The following is a 14,606-nucleotide window of genomic DNA, read 5'->3' as shown; positions in this document are numbered from 1 at the left end:
ACAGGAAGGTCCGGCATCCTCTTAAACTTGATGTTCTTTCATTTGACTTAAGTGTAATCCAAATTATTTATTTATTTTTTGTTATACACATATTCGTTATTCATAGTATATTTCTATTGTTATTATATATATATATGTATATACAGGGTGTCCTAGACCACCCGTACACCCTTTTTCTTTCAAAAACTAAGCATTTTAGAGAAAAACGTTTTCGACAAAAATTGTATGGTTTTGAGGGGAACATAAGATGGTGTCATTGGTTTGACCATGGCATCGTTAAGGTGAGGTCAAGGACACCTTTAATTTCTTAAATGGAACCACCTATTTTTTATTGCATATTCTTATAGCTTATGTCGAGAGCTTTCCAAAACACTATAATAAAGTATTTTTTCATCAAGTACTTTTCGAGTTATAAGGCTTGAAATAATTTCTTAATTTTACATAAACCATAAAATATCTAGTAAAATATTCATTTTTCGATTATCTTACCTTAATACTTTTATGTACAAAATAATGAGAGGAATCGATTGGTGTAAAGAAAACACATAATTGTTTCGAAAAAAAAAATGTAATTGTTAATTGCAAATTAATTTGCAAGTTAATTTTGCAATTAACAATTACATTTTTTTTCTTCGAAACAACTATGTGTTTTCTTTACACCAATTGATTCTTCTCATTATTTTGTGCATAAAAGTATTAAGGTAAGATAATCGAAAAATGAATGTTTTACAAGATATTTTACGGTTTATGTAAAATTAAGAAATGATTTCAAGCTTCATAACTCGAAAAGTACTTAATGAAAACTAACGTAATTATAGTGTTTTGGAAAGCCCTCGAGATGAGCTACAAGAATGTGTAAAAATATATAGGGTGTTCCATTTAAAAAAATTGAAGTGACCTTCACGTGATCTTCAAATGACTCTTCAAGATCAAATCAATGGTACCATCTTATCGCCCCCTTGAAACCATACAAAACATGTCTGAACCATTTTTCTCTAAAATCAAAAATGAGAGAGATATTTGAGAGTATTTGAGAGTATAAGAAGCGGTAGACAGATCGCTTCTCATGCGCTGAGACATTTTTGCCTATAACAATCATTATTGCGAATTTTGCAAAATGATAAAGGACTTGTCTTTCCAGTTTGATCCAATCTACCACCACTTTTCGTTTGATCACTCATTAATCGGACACTGCGAGCGATCTACCGCTTCTCATGCGCCGAAACATTTTTGCTTATTTCTTAATAATTATTGCGAATTTTGCAAAATAGTAAAGAACTTTTCTTCTCAATTTGATCCAATCTACCATTACTTTTCGTTTGGTCACTCAGGAATCGGACACCCTGTATATATATATATATATATATATATATATATATATATAATTTTAATATAAAGTTTTTTTATTGAATATTATTAGATTTAAAACTATTTAAATTCAAAATTCGTTTAAATTGTTACATTCTTATAGTCATCTACATTTTATTAAACATCTTTTGATAATTTTTAAAAAGACAATTGTAGAAGATAAAATTGTATTTGTCAAACTTATTTCTTATACTAATTTTGAGAAAGAACTTGTAAAAAGTAAAATTGTGCTTGTCAAACTTGTTTCTTATACTAATTTAAATTATACTTTCTACGTACATTTTGCATTTTCATAAGTATATAAATGCTTTTTTGTGATTACTTACCTTATTGCATTGAAATTGTAACAAGTTAAGATATAGTTATTTATTGAAATTAATTGCAATTAGCACAACATTATTACAAGCTGTTAATGCCACACATATATACGTAATCACGATCTTACCATTCCGAAGATTCACTAAAGACTACGAACTCGATAGCACATTATAGCCAATGCCATGTAAACAAATAATAATTTACGCTGTATGTTTGTTTCCTTAATTTATACACATAATCCAGACTCGATATGTTATCAAATAGAGTTTGCATAGCGTTTCAAATTTAAAATAATTGTTAAATTTATTCATGAGTTGAAAAATGATTTAACTATGTTTAATCATATGTTAAAATAAAGATCTTACATTGTTATAAGTCATTAATTTATTCAAATTGAAACATTTTTTGTATTTCTAATTTCAATTTTTAAGCTCTCTCTATTTTAATATTTAAGCAGTCAAATTACTATCCTTTGAATCTTTTTAATCTATAGGTTTGTCGAAAGCTCTTCGGTTGAATTTTCTAATCTTTTATGTGGGATATTTCATTTATTTATTATCTATTTTAGGTAGGATAAGATCTGACTAGTCAAACACTGCGTTTGATATGTACGAAGCGTTTTTCGAATGTCTAATTGACAATCAGCTGATTGTGTCGGGCGGTCGCGCATGCTTGTACGATACACTTGGTTTAACCACTGTTAATTTTGTTATTTTCGGATGTTTATAATAAAGTTTCTTTTGCAAAAAAGAAACTAGAGTTGAGGAGAGCGGTTGAAATTTTGATTAACATTTATAAATAAAAAGGTCCCGAATGTTAAACAAATAGAAAAATCTTGAAAAGATTCTTGATTTAAGCTATAATTATATTATTTTATTAATTAATGTATTTATGGGAGAATAAAAATGAATTTTACGCCTTAGATCTACGTGCTTATATAAAATAATATAAAATTTCTCAGTTTCAAAAGGTAACTTTCAGAAGCTGTAAATGCCACTAAATATTGCCCATGTTATAAAATGTCTTTCTCTTTCTTTTTCTTTAATATATAACAATTTTAATTCCCAAAAAATGTATTTTTATTGAAGATTTTAAATTTAAAATTATTTAAATTATAATTAGTTCAAAATATTATAATTAAATTATAATTATAATAATATATAATTATAACTTATTTATAATATTTTATTTAATTACTCTAAGTAACAGTCATTTGTTTATTCATCCTGCTTTATACGCATAATTTCAGATGAATAGTTAAGGAATTGTCAATATCGTGTTTTATACATATATAATTATACTTTTCTTTGAGCTTTCTCGGAGTTTTTTTACCAATATCATCGCAATATTTACAATTTCTTTTTCTTGTAATAATGACAAACACATATCCCGCATTACGAGATTATACGAAACCAGCTGTCGATCAACGAATCACTAAATTAGTGAAAAGAAGAATTGGTGCACGGGAAGATTTGCCCACGGAAAGTACAAAGGAACGACTCGTAAATACTTTTATGGGTTTAATATTTTTTTAGTCTCAACATATATCACATATTTTTATTTGAATATCATTATAATATTTAATATAATTAAACATATAATATTTTAGAAATGCATGTTAAAGGTTATCAAATGAAATAATTAAAAAAAATTTTTTAAATAATAAAAAATAATAAATAAATATAAAATAAAATAAATATAAAGAAAAATTATAAAATAAAATAAATATAAAATAAATATAAAAAAGAATTACAGTAACATATTTACAGTAACAATATTTGAATTCTTTTCGCTAAAATGTTATGAGATTAAAAAATATTGTTTTTCATATATAAACCTTTTTATTATTTTAGGCAAAATTCAAGGAAACTCGTAATGCTAGGCAAGGATTACTGAAAGTTACACATCGACATGTCTTAGAAACAGTGGCATATATTTTGAATACAGATGCTGAAGTGCTGGAAGAAGGAATTCTCGACAAAGATGACTACGTAAACATATTTAGCAGTTTCTTCGCCGAGGAAGGAAAACAAGCTATTATTGTCTACCTTCAACCTATGAGTCCCCCCACATTTGGTACAAAACAATCATTTTGTTTCATATGAAATTAATGATAATTGTATTTAATATGACATTATAATGGCAATAATTATGCTGTTTTATATTACACCATGTATATGGAATTTGCGCAATCATACAGAATCTGGACGATGGACTCCGCAATTTAGCAAAGTACAGCAAATTATACGTTGCTGCGTAACAGATGGTACTACCGAAAAATTTTCGGGCAAATGCGTTATAGTTTATCGATTAAAGTCAAATCTTAAATTTGGTATCAAGCAATTACTTGACGTAAGTATTTCGGTTAAAAGCTAATGTTTTTATAAACCGAATATATATCGTATTTTTTGATTGATAGCAAAAAAAATATCTATTTATGTAAAGTAAAATTTAATTCACTTTTACATTAGTAAAACATATTAAATTTGGTTTCCGAGAGCAATTTATGTATATCCTTTCTTCTTCTTTAGAATTTTGTTTCAATTTCATGTTGCTTTTTATTTTATCATCTACATAGGAAACGTATTATGCGTATGCTGAAGTAGATTATACATCATACAGTGCATTGGCAGGTATATCTGATTTAATTTCACGTTTACATGCACGAACGTTAACTGCTAATACACAATGGGGAGAATTGTCGAGAAGTGAAACTGGCGAAAAAATAAAAGACGATTTTATAGGCGATTTTAGAGATTTCTGTGAATTTCTTAATAGTGAGTAACTTACAACTTGCATTTCTTTAATTATTGCAATTATCGATGTATTCCTTTTAAATGTAAGAAAATCTTATTCTCCTTTCTTTCTTCTTATAGTGACGAAGATAGATTTGAAAAATATTATATGCTTCCAAATTAATTGGGATCTTTATCAAAAGTATTTGGCACTACCTAAAAATATTAAAGAGAACATTCATAAACAAGACGTTATCAAAGCAGCAGAGGCTGATGTTAAGATATGGAAGAAATTGATGGAACGGGTGTGTGATTTTTATCGATCTTATCTTTTAATAAAATTTCACAATATTTTGTTAATGTTTACTTTTAGGCTATTGTTGAAAGTCAACAATTACGGAGGGAAACTGAAACTATAGGACCATCTGCGGAACTTGCATATTGGAGAAGATTATTCGCTCAATTTTCGTCGATAATAAGTCACATAAAGTCTCCTCATACTCAATCATTTATACAATTATTAACAGAAGCAAAATCAAAACTTATTAAGGTATAAATTTGTAATATACTACAGGGTTTGCCAAAAGTGTGGAAACCCCTTAATATTTCGAAAAATACGCATTTTTAAAAAAAATGTTTCATACAAAAGTTATAGGGTTTTATGTGGCGCATTACACAGCAATATTATTATGACCTCGAATAGCGTTGTCAAGGTTATGTGAAGGTCACCTCCAACTTTTTAAATGGGACACCCTATATGCTTTTGCATATTCTTGTAGCTTATCTCGAGAGCTTTCCAAAACACTATAATTAAGTTAGTTTTCATTAAGTACTTTCCGAGTTATGAGGCTTGAAATCATTTCTTAATTTTACATAAACCGTAAAATATCTAGTAAAATATTCATTTTTCGATTATCTTACCTTAATACTTTTATGTACAAAATAATGAGAGGAATCAATTGGTGTAAAGAAAAAACATAGTTGTTTTTAAAAAAAAATATGTAATTGTTAATTGCAAATTACATATTTTTTCTTAGAAACAACTATGTTTTTTCTTTACACCAATTGATTCCTCTCATTATTTTGTACATAAAAGTATTAAGGTAAGATAATCGAAAAATGAATATTTTACTAGATATTTTATGGTTTATGTAAAATTAAGAAATGATTTCAAGCCTCATAACTCGGAAAGTACTTAATGAAAACTAACTTAATTATAGTGTTTTGGAAAGCTCTCGAGATAAGCTACAAGAATATGCAAAAGCATATAGGGTGTCCCATTTAAAAAGTTGGAGGTGACCTTCACATAACCTTGACAACGCTATTCGAGGTCATAATAATGTTGCTGTGTAATGCGCCACATAAAACCCTATAACTTTTGTATGAAACATTTTTTTAAAAAATGCGTATTTTTCGAAATATTAAGGGGTTTCCACACTTTTGGCAAACCCTGTATATTGAATTGAATGTTGTGTTATATGTGAAATAAAAATATTGTTGGATAGTAAGGAAAACGAAAGTTTTTAGAAATATTGAAAAATGGAATATTAAAAATTGAGAAAAGAATTAATAAATTATCAATATAATATATATATATATATATATATATATATATATATATATATATATATATATATAATTAATTTTAATTGATTAAATTTTATATAAAGAAATGGAAGATATTAGAAGATCATGTGACAAAGATACATATTCTATCACAAGATAACGTTAAATACTTATACGCCTTAGAAAAGTTTACACAACCGTTGTACAGATTAGATCCAACGAAAATTGGAGATTATTTACCCGCTCTCATGTATGCAATAAGAATGATTTATGCTACCTCGCGATTTTTTAATACAAGAAAGATGGTAACCGCAGTATATATAAAGGTATTTTTCTGTAAAATAAATAATTTATATTATTAATATTTAAATTTTGAGTATATTAATTGCGAAAAATTAAACAAAATTTTCGTAATTTTTTAATCATCAAATTATTTTTTAAAAATTACGGTAACAGAAACAAATTATAATGTATTATTATAATCAAGTATATCATAAACTATTTATTTTTTATTATATCACGTTGATTTATAATCTTTATTCAGATAACAAATCAAATGATATTGGCATGTAAAGCATATTTGACAGAGGATGGAAAACTGAGCATTTGGGATGAGTCGAAGCATACTATGATATCTAAAATAAAGGTAAAAATTAAACAAAAATGTAAAATTAATGTCGTCTATACTTTTTTCTTAATTGATATCTTACAATTAAAACAATAAAATCAGTGTAATTACATTATGCAGGATTGTATTAAGCTATGTGAGACATATCATAAATGTTACGATGATATGTGCAAAATGGTCGAAGAATCTCCAGATGAGAAACCGTTTGAGGTATCCGAAATGTATGTTTTTGGAAAGTTTGGCACTTTTAAGACGAGAATAATAAAAGTGAGTAAGTAATAAATAAAAATAAAAATATATATATATATATATATATATATATATATATGTGTGTATATAATATTTCATGTTATTATAATTTTTATTTGCAATTTACAACATAGATCATGGATATCCTTGAAACAACACGAATGTATTCCATTTTACAAAGTTCGACCATAGAAAAAATTGACACATACGCGCAAAAATATACAAATTACTTTAAAAATATTGCATCGCAGAAGTATGATCCCTTGGATCACAGAAAACCATATTTTGATTCTGATTACGATGAATTTAAGAAGAATGTAGCGGAGATGGATGTGGAGCTTAGAACGTTCTTTTATAATTGTATTTCTCTTGCACCAAATATAACACAGGCTTTAGAAGTGATAGCTAGGTAGTATATGTGTAAATTTTTTTTTGTCTCTCGTCACATATCATGTAATCCATTGTATTCTTTTCTTCAGATTTAAAAAATTAAATCTCAAGCAACTGAGGATTGATAGAAAGTGTTTAGAACTTGTCTCTATGTATGAACGAGAAATTGAAGATATTCGCGATAAATATAATGAAAATAGATCTGATCCACCTATATCAAGGAACATTCCACCCATCGCTGGTAGAATTCTATGGATTCGGCAATTGTATAAACGTATTGAGATTCCCATGAATATATTTAAATCGCATCAGAGAGTAATTACACATGATTCTGTACAGAAATGCATTAAAATATATAATGCACTCGTTAGTGCGTTTATTCATTATGAATTAATACATCACAAAGCGTGGTATGATGCGGCTAACATTGTAAGTTTAATATTAAAACTTCAATTAATTGAGATATTCGTCTAGAATCTGCAATCTGGAATTAGATAAATGTATCTTTTTTTGTTTTCTCTTTAAAGAAAGATAGATTTAATCGATACAATACTTTTTTAATCGAGATTTATATAAAAAAAATTTAGAATGTGTTATGGGTATATAGAATTAAAAAAAGTAAAATTTTAAAGATAACAAAATTTGGAAATTGTTCATATATGTATATATACATATATATATTAGTATTATGGTTTTAAAATTTAAAAGAGATATAATTTTAGAGATATAATTTAGAGATATATTTTTATATAATTTCTAGATTCGTCTTGCATTATCATCACCTATGCTTGTGCGTCACCCAAAAACAAATAAGTATTGTTTAAATTTCGATATTTACATATATGAAGTGATACGGGAATCGGAGCATATGTCTAAATTTGGATTGGAAGTGCCGGATTTTATACAAATTTTAATGTTTTGTAAAGAGAATATATTTTTATCCTACGAGAGAATGAAAAAATTGCTTAAGAGAAATGATTCCCTTAGGTATATATATAAATTTAATTCCTAATTATTGATATAAGCTTATATATATAATATATATATATATATATATATATATGTATTTATTATTTGTGCGTACAGACAATCTATCCCGATCGTATTTTTAAATTTAATGAAGATTGCACTCGTCAACCTCGAGATTGCTTTTTATCCTTGTCTGTCAGTAATTACATGGTCCTCGTTAAAGATCCCTAAAGTATGCGCTAATATAGAGGAAGCGATTCAAAATGCAAAGATATTTGTGAAGGAAGTGACAGATATGAAAGAAGCGAGAGTGGATGAAGTAATTGAGTCTATTGCGGAAACAATGTTATTTCAATTAGAAGAGCAACCGAAAAGTCCAGAACAACTCTTAGCCGATAACATAGCTTTTCGAGATAAAATAGCAATTGACTTGGAGATAAAATCTTCGGCAGCGGAGAAAGCAGTTTTCACGATTATTAATAAATTTATGGATCTTATAACTGATCCTACCGTGCAAGATACTAAATATAAGTGGATGGATCCCGAAAAAATTCAAAAACAAATGGGATCCGAAAGCAAATTCATACGGGGACCTTTCGAACCTGGTATTATATTTTTTCAGAATATAATTATGACGTTGCCCATTATTCTGTGCTATAATTAAGAAACGATTTAATCAAATAGGCTTTGGTCATATCGAAAGAACGAATAAAATTAAAATAAATAAAGTGCATAATGATTGTATAGAGCTCTTTGCATATTTCAATAACAAATTGATAGAAGCCTTAGTAAAGTGTACGAAGAACTCTTTAGACTTATTAAAGAAAAAAGCAACTATTATGAGGTATTTTAATATTCGTGCACTTTATATATATTTATGTTTATTTCATTTATATACTATATTTATACTATATTTATATTGTGATTTTATATTGATGATAAATTCATGTCAATTTATATGGATTATATTTTAGCGTATTAGTTGAAGATCTTGAAATAGAAGAGCAAGAAATTCCGATTATGATGACATATTTTGTTTTACAAATACCGAATATTATAATCATCCCATCGATAGAAGAATTACAAAATTATTTTGGCAAAGTTATAACAAGTATTGTAGAAACGCACAAGAAAGTGTTCATATGGGGACAACGATATTCTACAAATATGCAAGCTGAAACACTTGGTAAGGTAAATTATATGTGAAATATTCGAATTAAATGTTAAATAAATATATATGTGAAATATATTATTATAATAATTTTTTTCAATGCATTATTATACAAAACTTTTTAAATAGATCTTTCTATTATCCAATTACTGATAAAGAAAGTAGATATTATATAACGTATTTTTTATTATTTATATTGTAATTTTTGTATCTTAAGTAGATAAAGAAGATCCGCTGAATTCCTACTTTCAAGTTGTATCAGATCACAGAGATATAATACGGAGCTCAATGAGTCTACAAGGTTTAATATTAATGTTGAGAGATGATGTCTCCAAAGTTGGCAATGTATAGAAGTTTAATATAATGTGTAATTTAATTATGTTTATAGCAATATTCATATGTATGATAATTTGAGTCAAATATAATTATTTATTTTATAGACATATTTGCGATATTCTTATATATGGGCAGAGAATAGAAATGAGATAATACAAAAGTTTGTCGACTCCAAACCTTTTATTCAAGAGATTAAAGAGAAGTTTATTGAATATGAAGATTTAATGACAGAAATCCAGAATTTACCTGATCGACACATACTTGGTCCTCTTCAAATCAATACGAGTATATAAAAATAATATCACTAGAAATCATAGCTAGTAATCGTTTTAGCAAGTATATTTTACGTATGCCTATCTCATTAAATTAATTATCAATGATAATTAATTATTAATATTAATATTTAATTTATAAATATATTAAAGAAATTGTTTTAGATATTTCTCTATAAATAGTTATTTTACAGGTAAATTGAAATTAGCATTCCTCGTTGAAGCAAATGCGTGGAAGAGATCGTTGGGTAATATTTTATCAAATACCTACAAGAAAAAATTGCAAACTATAACAGACTATATTTCTGAAAAGAACAAAGTTCTCTCCAGGCATATTAAAGATTTAGAGGATGTTAGAGTTGCAATGAAATGTTTGGGGGAAATACGGGACGATTTTATATTATTAGACATGGAACTGATTCTGATTGAGGAAACTTATATGTTGATGGCAAAATTTGACATAGATATATTGAAGGAAGATCAAGATATAGTAGATGGATTGAGATATAATTTTAATAACATGCTTAATATGGTATGAATTTGTTGCTTTTATTTATTTTTTATTTTATTATGTTTCTTAATTTTTCCATGATGAATAATATCTATTTTTTTGTAGGCAAAACAAGTTCAAGCAGTTATATGCGAAATGCAAGAACCATTGAAAAAAGAACTTATTGAGGGAGTTGCAATTCTTAAAATAAAGGTGGCTCAATTCGATATTGATTTTGAACTCAATGGTCCGATGGTTGAAGGAATACCTGCAAAAGAAGCCAGCGAACGGTATAATATGTTTCACTATTATTTAATTGTATTAATATTTGTATTAATATTGTATTAATATTTCGAGTTGTATAATTATATCGATATTTTATAAGAGAAGAATTTGAAATGTGTAAGCAATATGAATAATATTTCATTTTTCGTGCATTATCGATTTTAAGACTTATCCTGTTCCAAGCACGCTTTGAAGAATTATGGGAAAGATATGAAACCTATAGCAGTGGTGAAAGCTTATTCGGTATAGAAGTAACGGAGTATCCCGCTCTGCAGCAGAGAAAAAAAGAAATTCATTTATTGCAAAAGTTGTATACATTGTACTTACAAGTTATGCGTACTATTGACAGCTATTATGATATTCCATGGTCTGAAATTGATATCGAGGCAATTGAAACTGAATTAGCCAATTTCCAAAACAAGTAAGAGAAAACTTGTTTTATTTATAATATAATTTAATTGTATAAATTTCTTGTAATAAAATATTACACAAAAAATATATATAACATTTCTTTAGATGTCGAAGATTACCGAAAGCTATGAGAGAATGGCCCGCATATATTGATCTAAAGAAGAAGATCGATGATTTCAATGAGATGTGTCCATTATTAGAGATGATGGCTAATAAAGCTATGAAAGACAGACATTGGCAGAAATTATCTAAACTGTGTCAATATTTTTTTGATGTGGAATCTGAAACCTTTACCTTAGCAAACGTTATGCAAGCGCCATTGTTAAAATACAAAGATGATGTGGAGGTATATTTAAACAATTTAATAGCTGTTTATAAATAAATAGTTTAATAGCAATATTTAATAACTGTTAATTGTTAATAAATGTTTAAATTCGTTGCAATATTTTCTGCGAAGTAGAAAGTAAGAAGTAAATGGCATATTTGTGCATTATAGGACATATGTATTAGTGCAGTGAAGGAACAAGATATCGAAATCAAATTGAAGCAGATAATTGCGGATTGGGCGATTGTGAATCTGCAATTTGCCAGCTTCAAGCAAAGAGGTGAATTATTGCTAAAAGGTATTGAAACGGTTGAAATAATAACACAGCTTGAAGACAGTTTAATGATTATAAGTTCCTTGCTGGCAAATCGGTATGAAAAATACATTTTTAATATCGAAATATATAAATATGCACATATAATGAAATATATTATATATTTGAAATAATTAATTCTGTGTGTGTGTCTACATATATATTTTTTTTTAATTTAATGTTATGCAGTTACAACGCACCGTTTAAAAAAGAGATACAATTATGGCAGACTAAGCTTAGTAATACGTCAGAAATATTGGTGAAATGGTTAACGGTGCAGAATTTATGGGCTTATCTGGAAGCAGTATTTATCGGCGGTGACATATCAAAGCAATTGCCTACTGAAGCGAAGCGTTTTAATGTAAGAAAAGATGAAGAGAGTTAATGATCAATTAAATTGCGATTTTATCAATTAAAAATAATTGAAACATTTATTATTATTTATGTAGACTATTGACAAAGCTTGGGTCAAGCTTATGCTTCGCGCTCATGAGAAATTAAACGCGGTAGAAACGTGTACTGGAGATGAAACTATGAGCCAGTTTTTACCTCATTTATTAGAACAATTAGAATTATACCAGAAATCTCTTAGCGGGTATACATATTATCAACAAAATAAAGTAATTATAGTTGAATTCAATTGTCAAATCTAATCAACAAATTCTACTAATATAGCTATCTGGAGACCAAACGAGTTATTTTCCCGAGATTCTGCTTTATATCAGATCCTACCATGTTGGAGATACTTGGACAAGCAGCGGATTGCCATACAATACAGAATTATCTTGGTGGATTTTTCGATAATATAGCAAAGGTAATAAAATAAAATCTAATGCACCAATAAAATAAAATAATTATGAGATGCATAATAATCATCTTGCCGTATACTTTACAAAAATAATTGTTCTCATCTATGTAATCTTATATAGTATGCATATATGATGAATTTATTATATTTTGTATATAGTTGAAATTTTCCGAAAAAGAGTATGAAAAGATTATTGCAATGTATTCGCGAGAAAATGAAGAAATAGTGTTAGAAAAAGAAGTTGCATGTATAGGAGGTGTAGAGAATTGGCTAAATATTTTGTTAATGGTCCATCAACAATCCGTTGGTGCCGTAATTTCATTAGGATTGCAATCATTTTATGCACCTGAATTTGACATCTTGTCATTGATAGAAAACTCTGTTTTACAAGTAAGATGATGTGCATATAAATATGTCGTATAATTAAAATAAAAATTATATTATTTACATAATTAAAGTAAAAATTCAAATATGTAATATATTTATATGTAATTTTATATTTAACTTAATATATAATTTTAATCATATTTTTATTTTCCGCAGGTGGGTTTATTAGCGTTACAAGTTTTATGGACGCGCGATTCTGAAATAGCAGTCACGACAGCCAAACGTGACAGGACAATAATGAAAAGAACTAATCAGTGGTTTCTAGATTTGCTAAACAGTCTTATAGAAATAACGGTTAAAGATCTTACCAGTTATTCTAGAGCAAAGTATGAATGTTTAATAACAATACATGTGCATCAAAGGTATTGCTTTTGAATATTTATTTTTAGTGTAAATAATTACATTATAAAAATCGCTGAAAATAAATCGCCTAAGTATATCTTTTCAGAGACATATTTGACGATCTGTGTCGTCTCAGAATTCGAAATTTACACGATTTCGAATGGTTAAAGCAGTGTCGATTTTATTACAACGACGACTCAGAGGAGGTCACAATTAAAATAACCGACGTCGAGTTTATTTATCAAAATGAATTTTTGGGTTGCACAGATCGTCTCGCAATTACGCCGCTTACAGACAGATGTTACATAACGCTAGCGCAGGCTGTGGGTATGATTCGCGAAAAGTGTGATGGCATTTGTATCATTATTTACGTTCTGTTATTTATTATCATCCCTGCAAATATTTCTCTTAGGGATGAATTTCGGCGGAGCTCCCGCGGGCCCTGCTGGCACGGGTAAAACAGAAACAACGAAAGACATGGGGAAAGCGCTAGGAAAATACGTTGTTGTGTTTAATTGTTCCGATCAAATGGACTTTCGAGGTTTGGGCAGGATATTTAAGGGACTGGCGCAATCCGGTAGCTGGGGATGCTTTGACGAATTTAATCGAATTGATCTACCAGTATTATCCGTTGCCGCACAACAGATAGCAATCGTACTTAACGCGCGAAAAGAACGAAAAATGAGTTTCTTGTTTAGGTACGAAAATAGTTTTTCAATTATTTATTGTATAAAATTATTTTTGTTATTTTATGTTAGAAAAATTTATATCTCTCCATTAATATTATTCATGCCTTCGTATAATGTTCTATCATTTCTGTTTAATTTGCTCATTTTATTCATCTTTGAAGTTATTCAATCATTAATATATTTCAATTTATTGAATAGCATTTATATTTTAAAATTATATACAACGTTAAATTTCTAACAAACTGATACAAGCTTCATTTGCAGTGATGGCGAAACATATAAACTCAATTACGAATTAGGAATATTCATTACAATGAATCCCGGATATGCTGGTCGACAGGAATTACCGGAAAATTTGAAAATACAGTTCAGAAGCGTGGCTATGATGGTTCCTGATAGACAGGTACAATAAAATTATTACTATAAAATTATTACTATTATTATTTCTCTTTTGTATGTTAAATCATTACAGCTAACTTCCGGATATAGAGAGAAACCGGATTTGTAATTCATAAAATTTGCATAAAACTTGAAATATCATAGCTACACTGCGT

At 27.8% G+C, this 14,606-nt stretch overlaps 1 protein-coding gene across 9 annotated transcripts in view; it reads left to right on the top strand.

Moving 5' to 3' along the window:
• Window positions 1-2,928: 2,928 nt before the first annotated feature.
• Kl-3 (dynein heavy chain 8, axonemal kl-3) overlaps window positions 2,929-14,606 on the top strand; it is a 207,218-nt gene continuing 195,540 nt past the window's right edge. For 7 of the 9 annotated variants that reach the window (XR_014439390.1, XR_014439391.1, XM_083102472.1 and 4 more), the window contains exons 1-30: window positions 2,929-3,188; window positions 3,540-3,762; window positions 3,887-4,038; window positions 4,265-4,463; window positions 4,563-4,726; window positions 4,795-4,971; window positions 6,092-6,313; window positions 6,532-6,633; window positions 6,736-6,882; window positions 6,999-7,273; window positions 7,344-7,683; window positions 8,015-8,241; window positions 8,341-8,828; window positions 8,908-9,067; window positions 9,198-9,409; window positions 9,612-9,739; window positions 9,835-10,015; window positions 10,197-10,534; window positions 10,619-10,782; window positions 10,944-11,198; window positions 11,294-11,534; window positions 11,685-11,884; window positions 12,016-12,187; window positions 12,276-12,421; window positions 12,502-12,640; window positions 12,794-13,024; window positions 13,178-13,383; window positions 13,470-13,690; window positions 13,776-14,061; window positions 14,317-14,455. Coding sequence is in view for 7 of the 9 variants with exons in the window: in XM_083102472.1 (XP_082958598.1) it covers window positions 3,060-3,188; window positions 3,540-3,762; window positions 3,887-4,038; window positions 4,265-4,463; window positions 4,563-4,726; window positions 4,795-4,971; window positions 6,092-6,313; window positions 6,532-6,633; window positions 6,736-6,882; window positions 6,999-7,273; window positions 7,344-7,683; window positions 8,015-8,241; window positions 8,341-8,828; window positions 8,908-9,067; window positions 9,198-9,409; window positions 9,612-9,739; window positions 9,835-10,015; window positions 10,197-10,534; window positions 10,619-10,782; window positions 10,944-11,198; window positions 11,294-11,534; window positions 11,685-11,884; window positions 12,016-12,187; window positions 12,276-12,421; window positions 12,502-12,640; window positions 12,794-13,024; window positions 13,178-13,383; window positions 13,470-13,690; window positions 13,776-14,061; window positions 14,317-14,455 (6,264 nt within the window). In the remaining 2 variants the exon portion in view is untranslated. Of the gene's footprint in view, window positions 3,189-3,539; window positions 3,763-3,886; window positions 4,039-4,264; window positions 4,464-4,562; window positions 4,727-4,794; window positions 4,972-6,091; window positions 6,314-6,531; window positions 6,634-6,735; window positions 6,887-6,998; window positions 7,274-7,343; window positions 7,684-8,014; window positions 8,242-8,340; window positions 8,829-8,907; window positions 9,068-9,197; window positions 9,410-9,611; window positions 9,740-9,834; window positions 10,016-10,196; window positions 10,535-10,618; window positions 10,783-10,943; window positions 11,199-11,293; window positions 11,535-11,684; window positions 11,885-12,015; window positions 12,188-12,275; window positions 12,422-12,501; window positions 12,641-12,793; window positions 13,025-13,177; window positions 13,384-13,469; window positions 13,691-13,775; window positions 14,062-14,316; window positions 14,456-14,606 lie in introns of those variants that run through there. The other 2 variants (XM_083102462.1, XM_083102496.1) reach the window with 2 other exon arrangements.

Source organism: Camponotus vicinus, unplaced genomic scaffold (genome assembly GCF_025532165.1).
Source record: "Camponotus vicinus isolate PSW18456_S1 unplaced genomic scaffold, iyCamVici1.0 SCAF_1, whole genome shotgun sequence".
In the NCBI taxonomy this organism is placed as follows: Eukaryota; Metazoa; Arthropoda; class Insecta; order Hymenoptera; family Formicidae; genus Camponotus; species Camponotus vicinus.
Note: the sequence above shows the minus strand (reverse complement) of the source record. Positions and strands in the feature narration are given on the sequence as shown.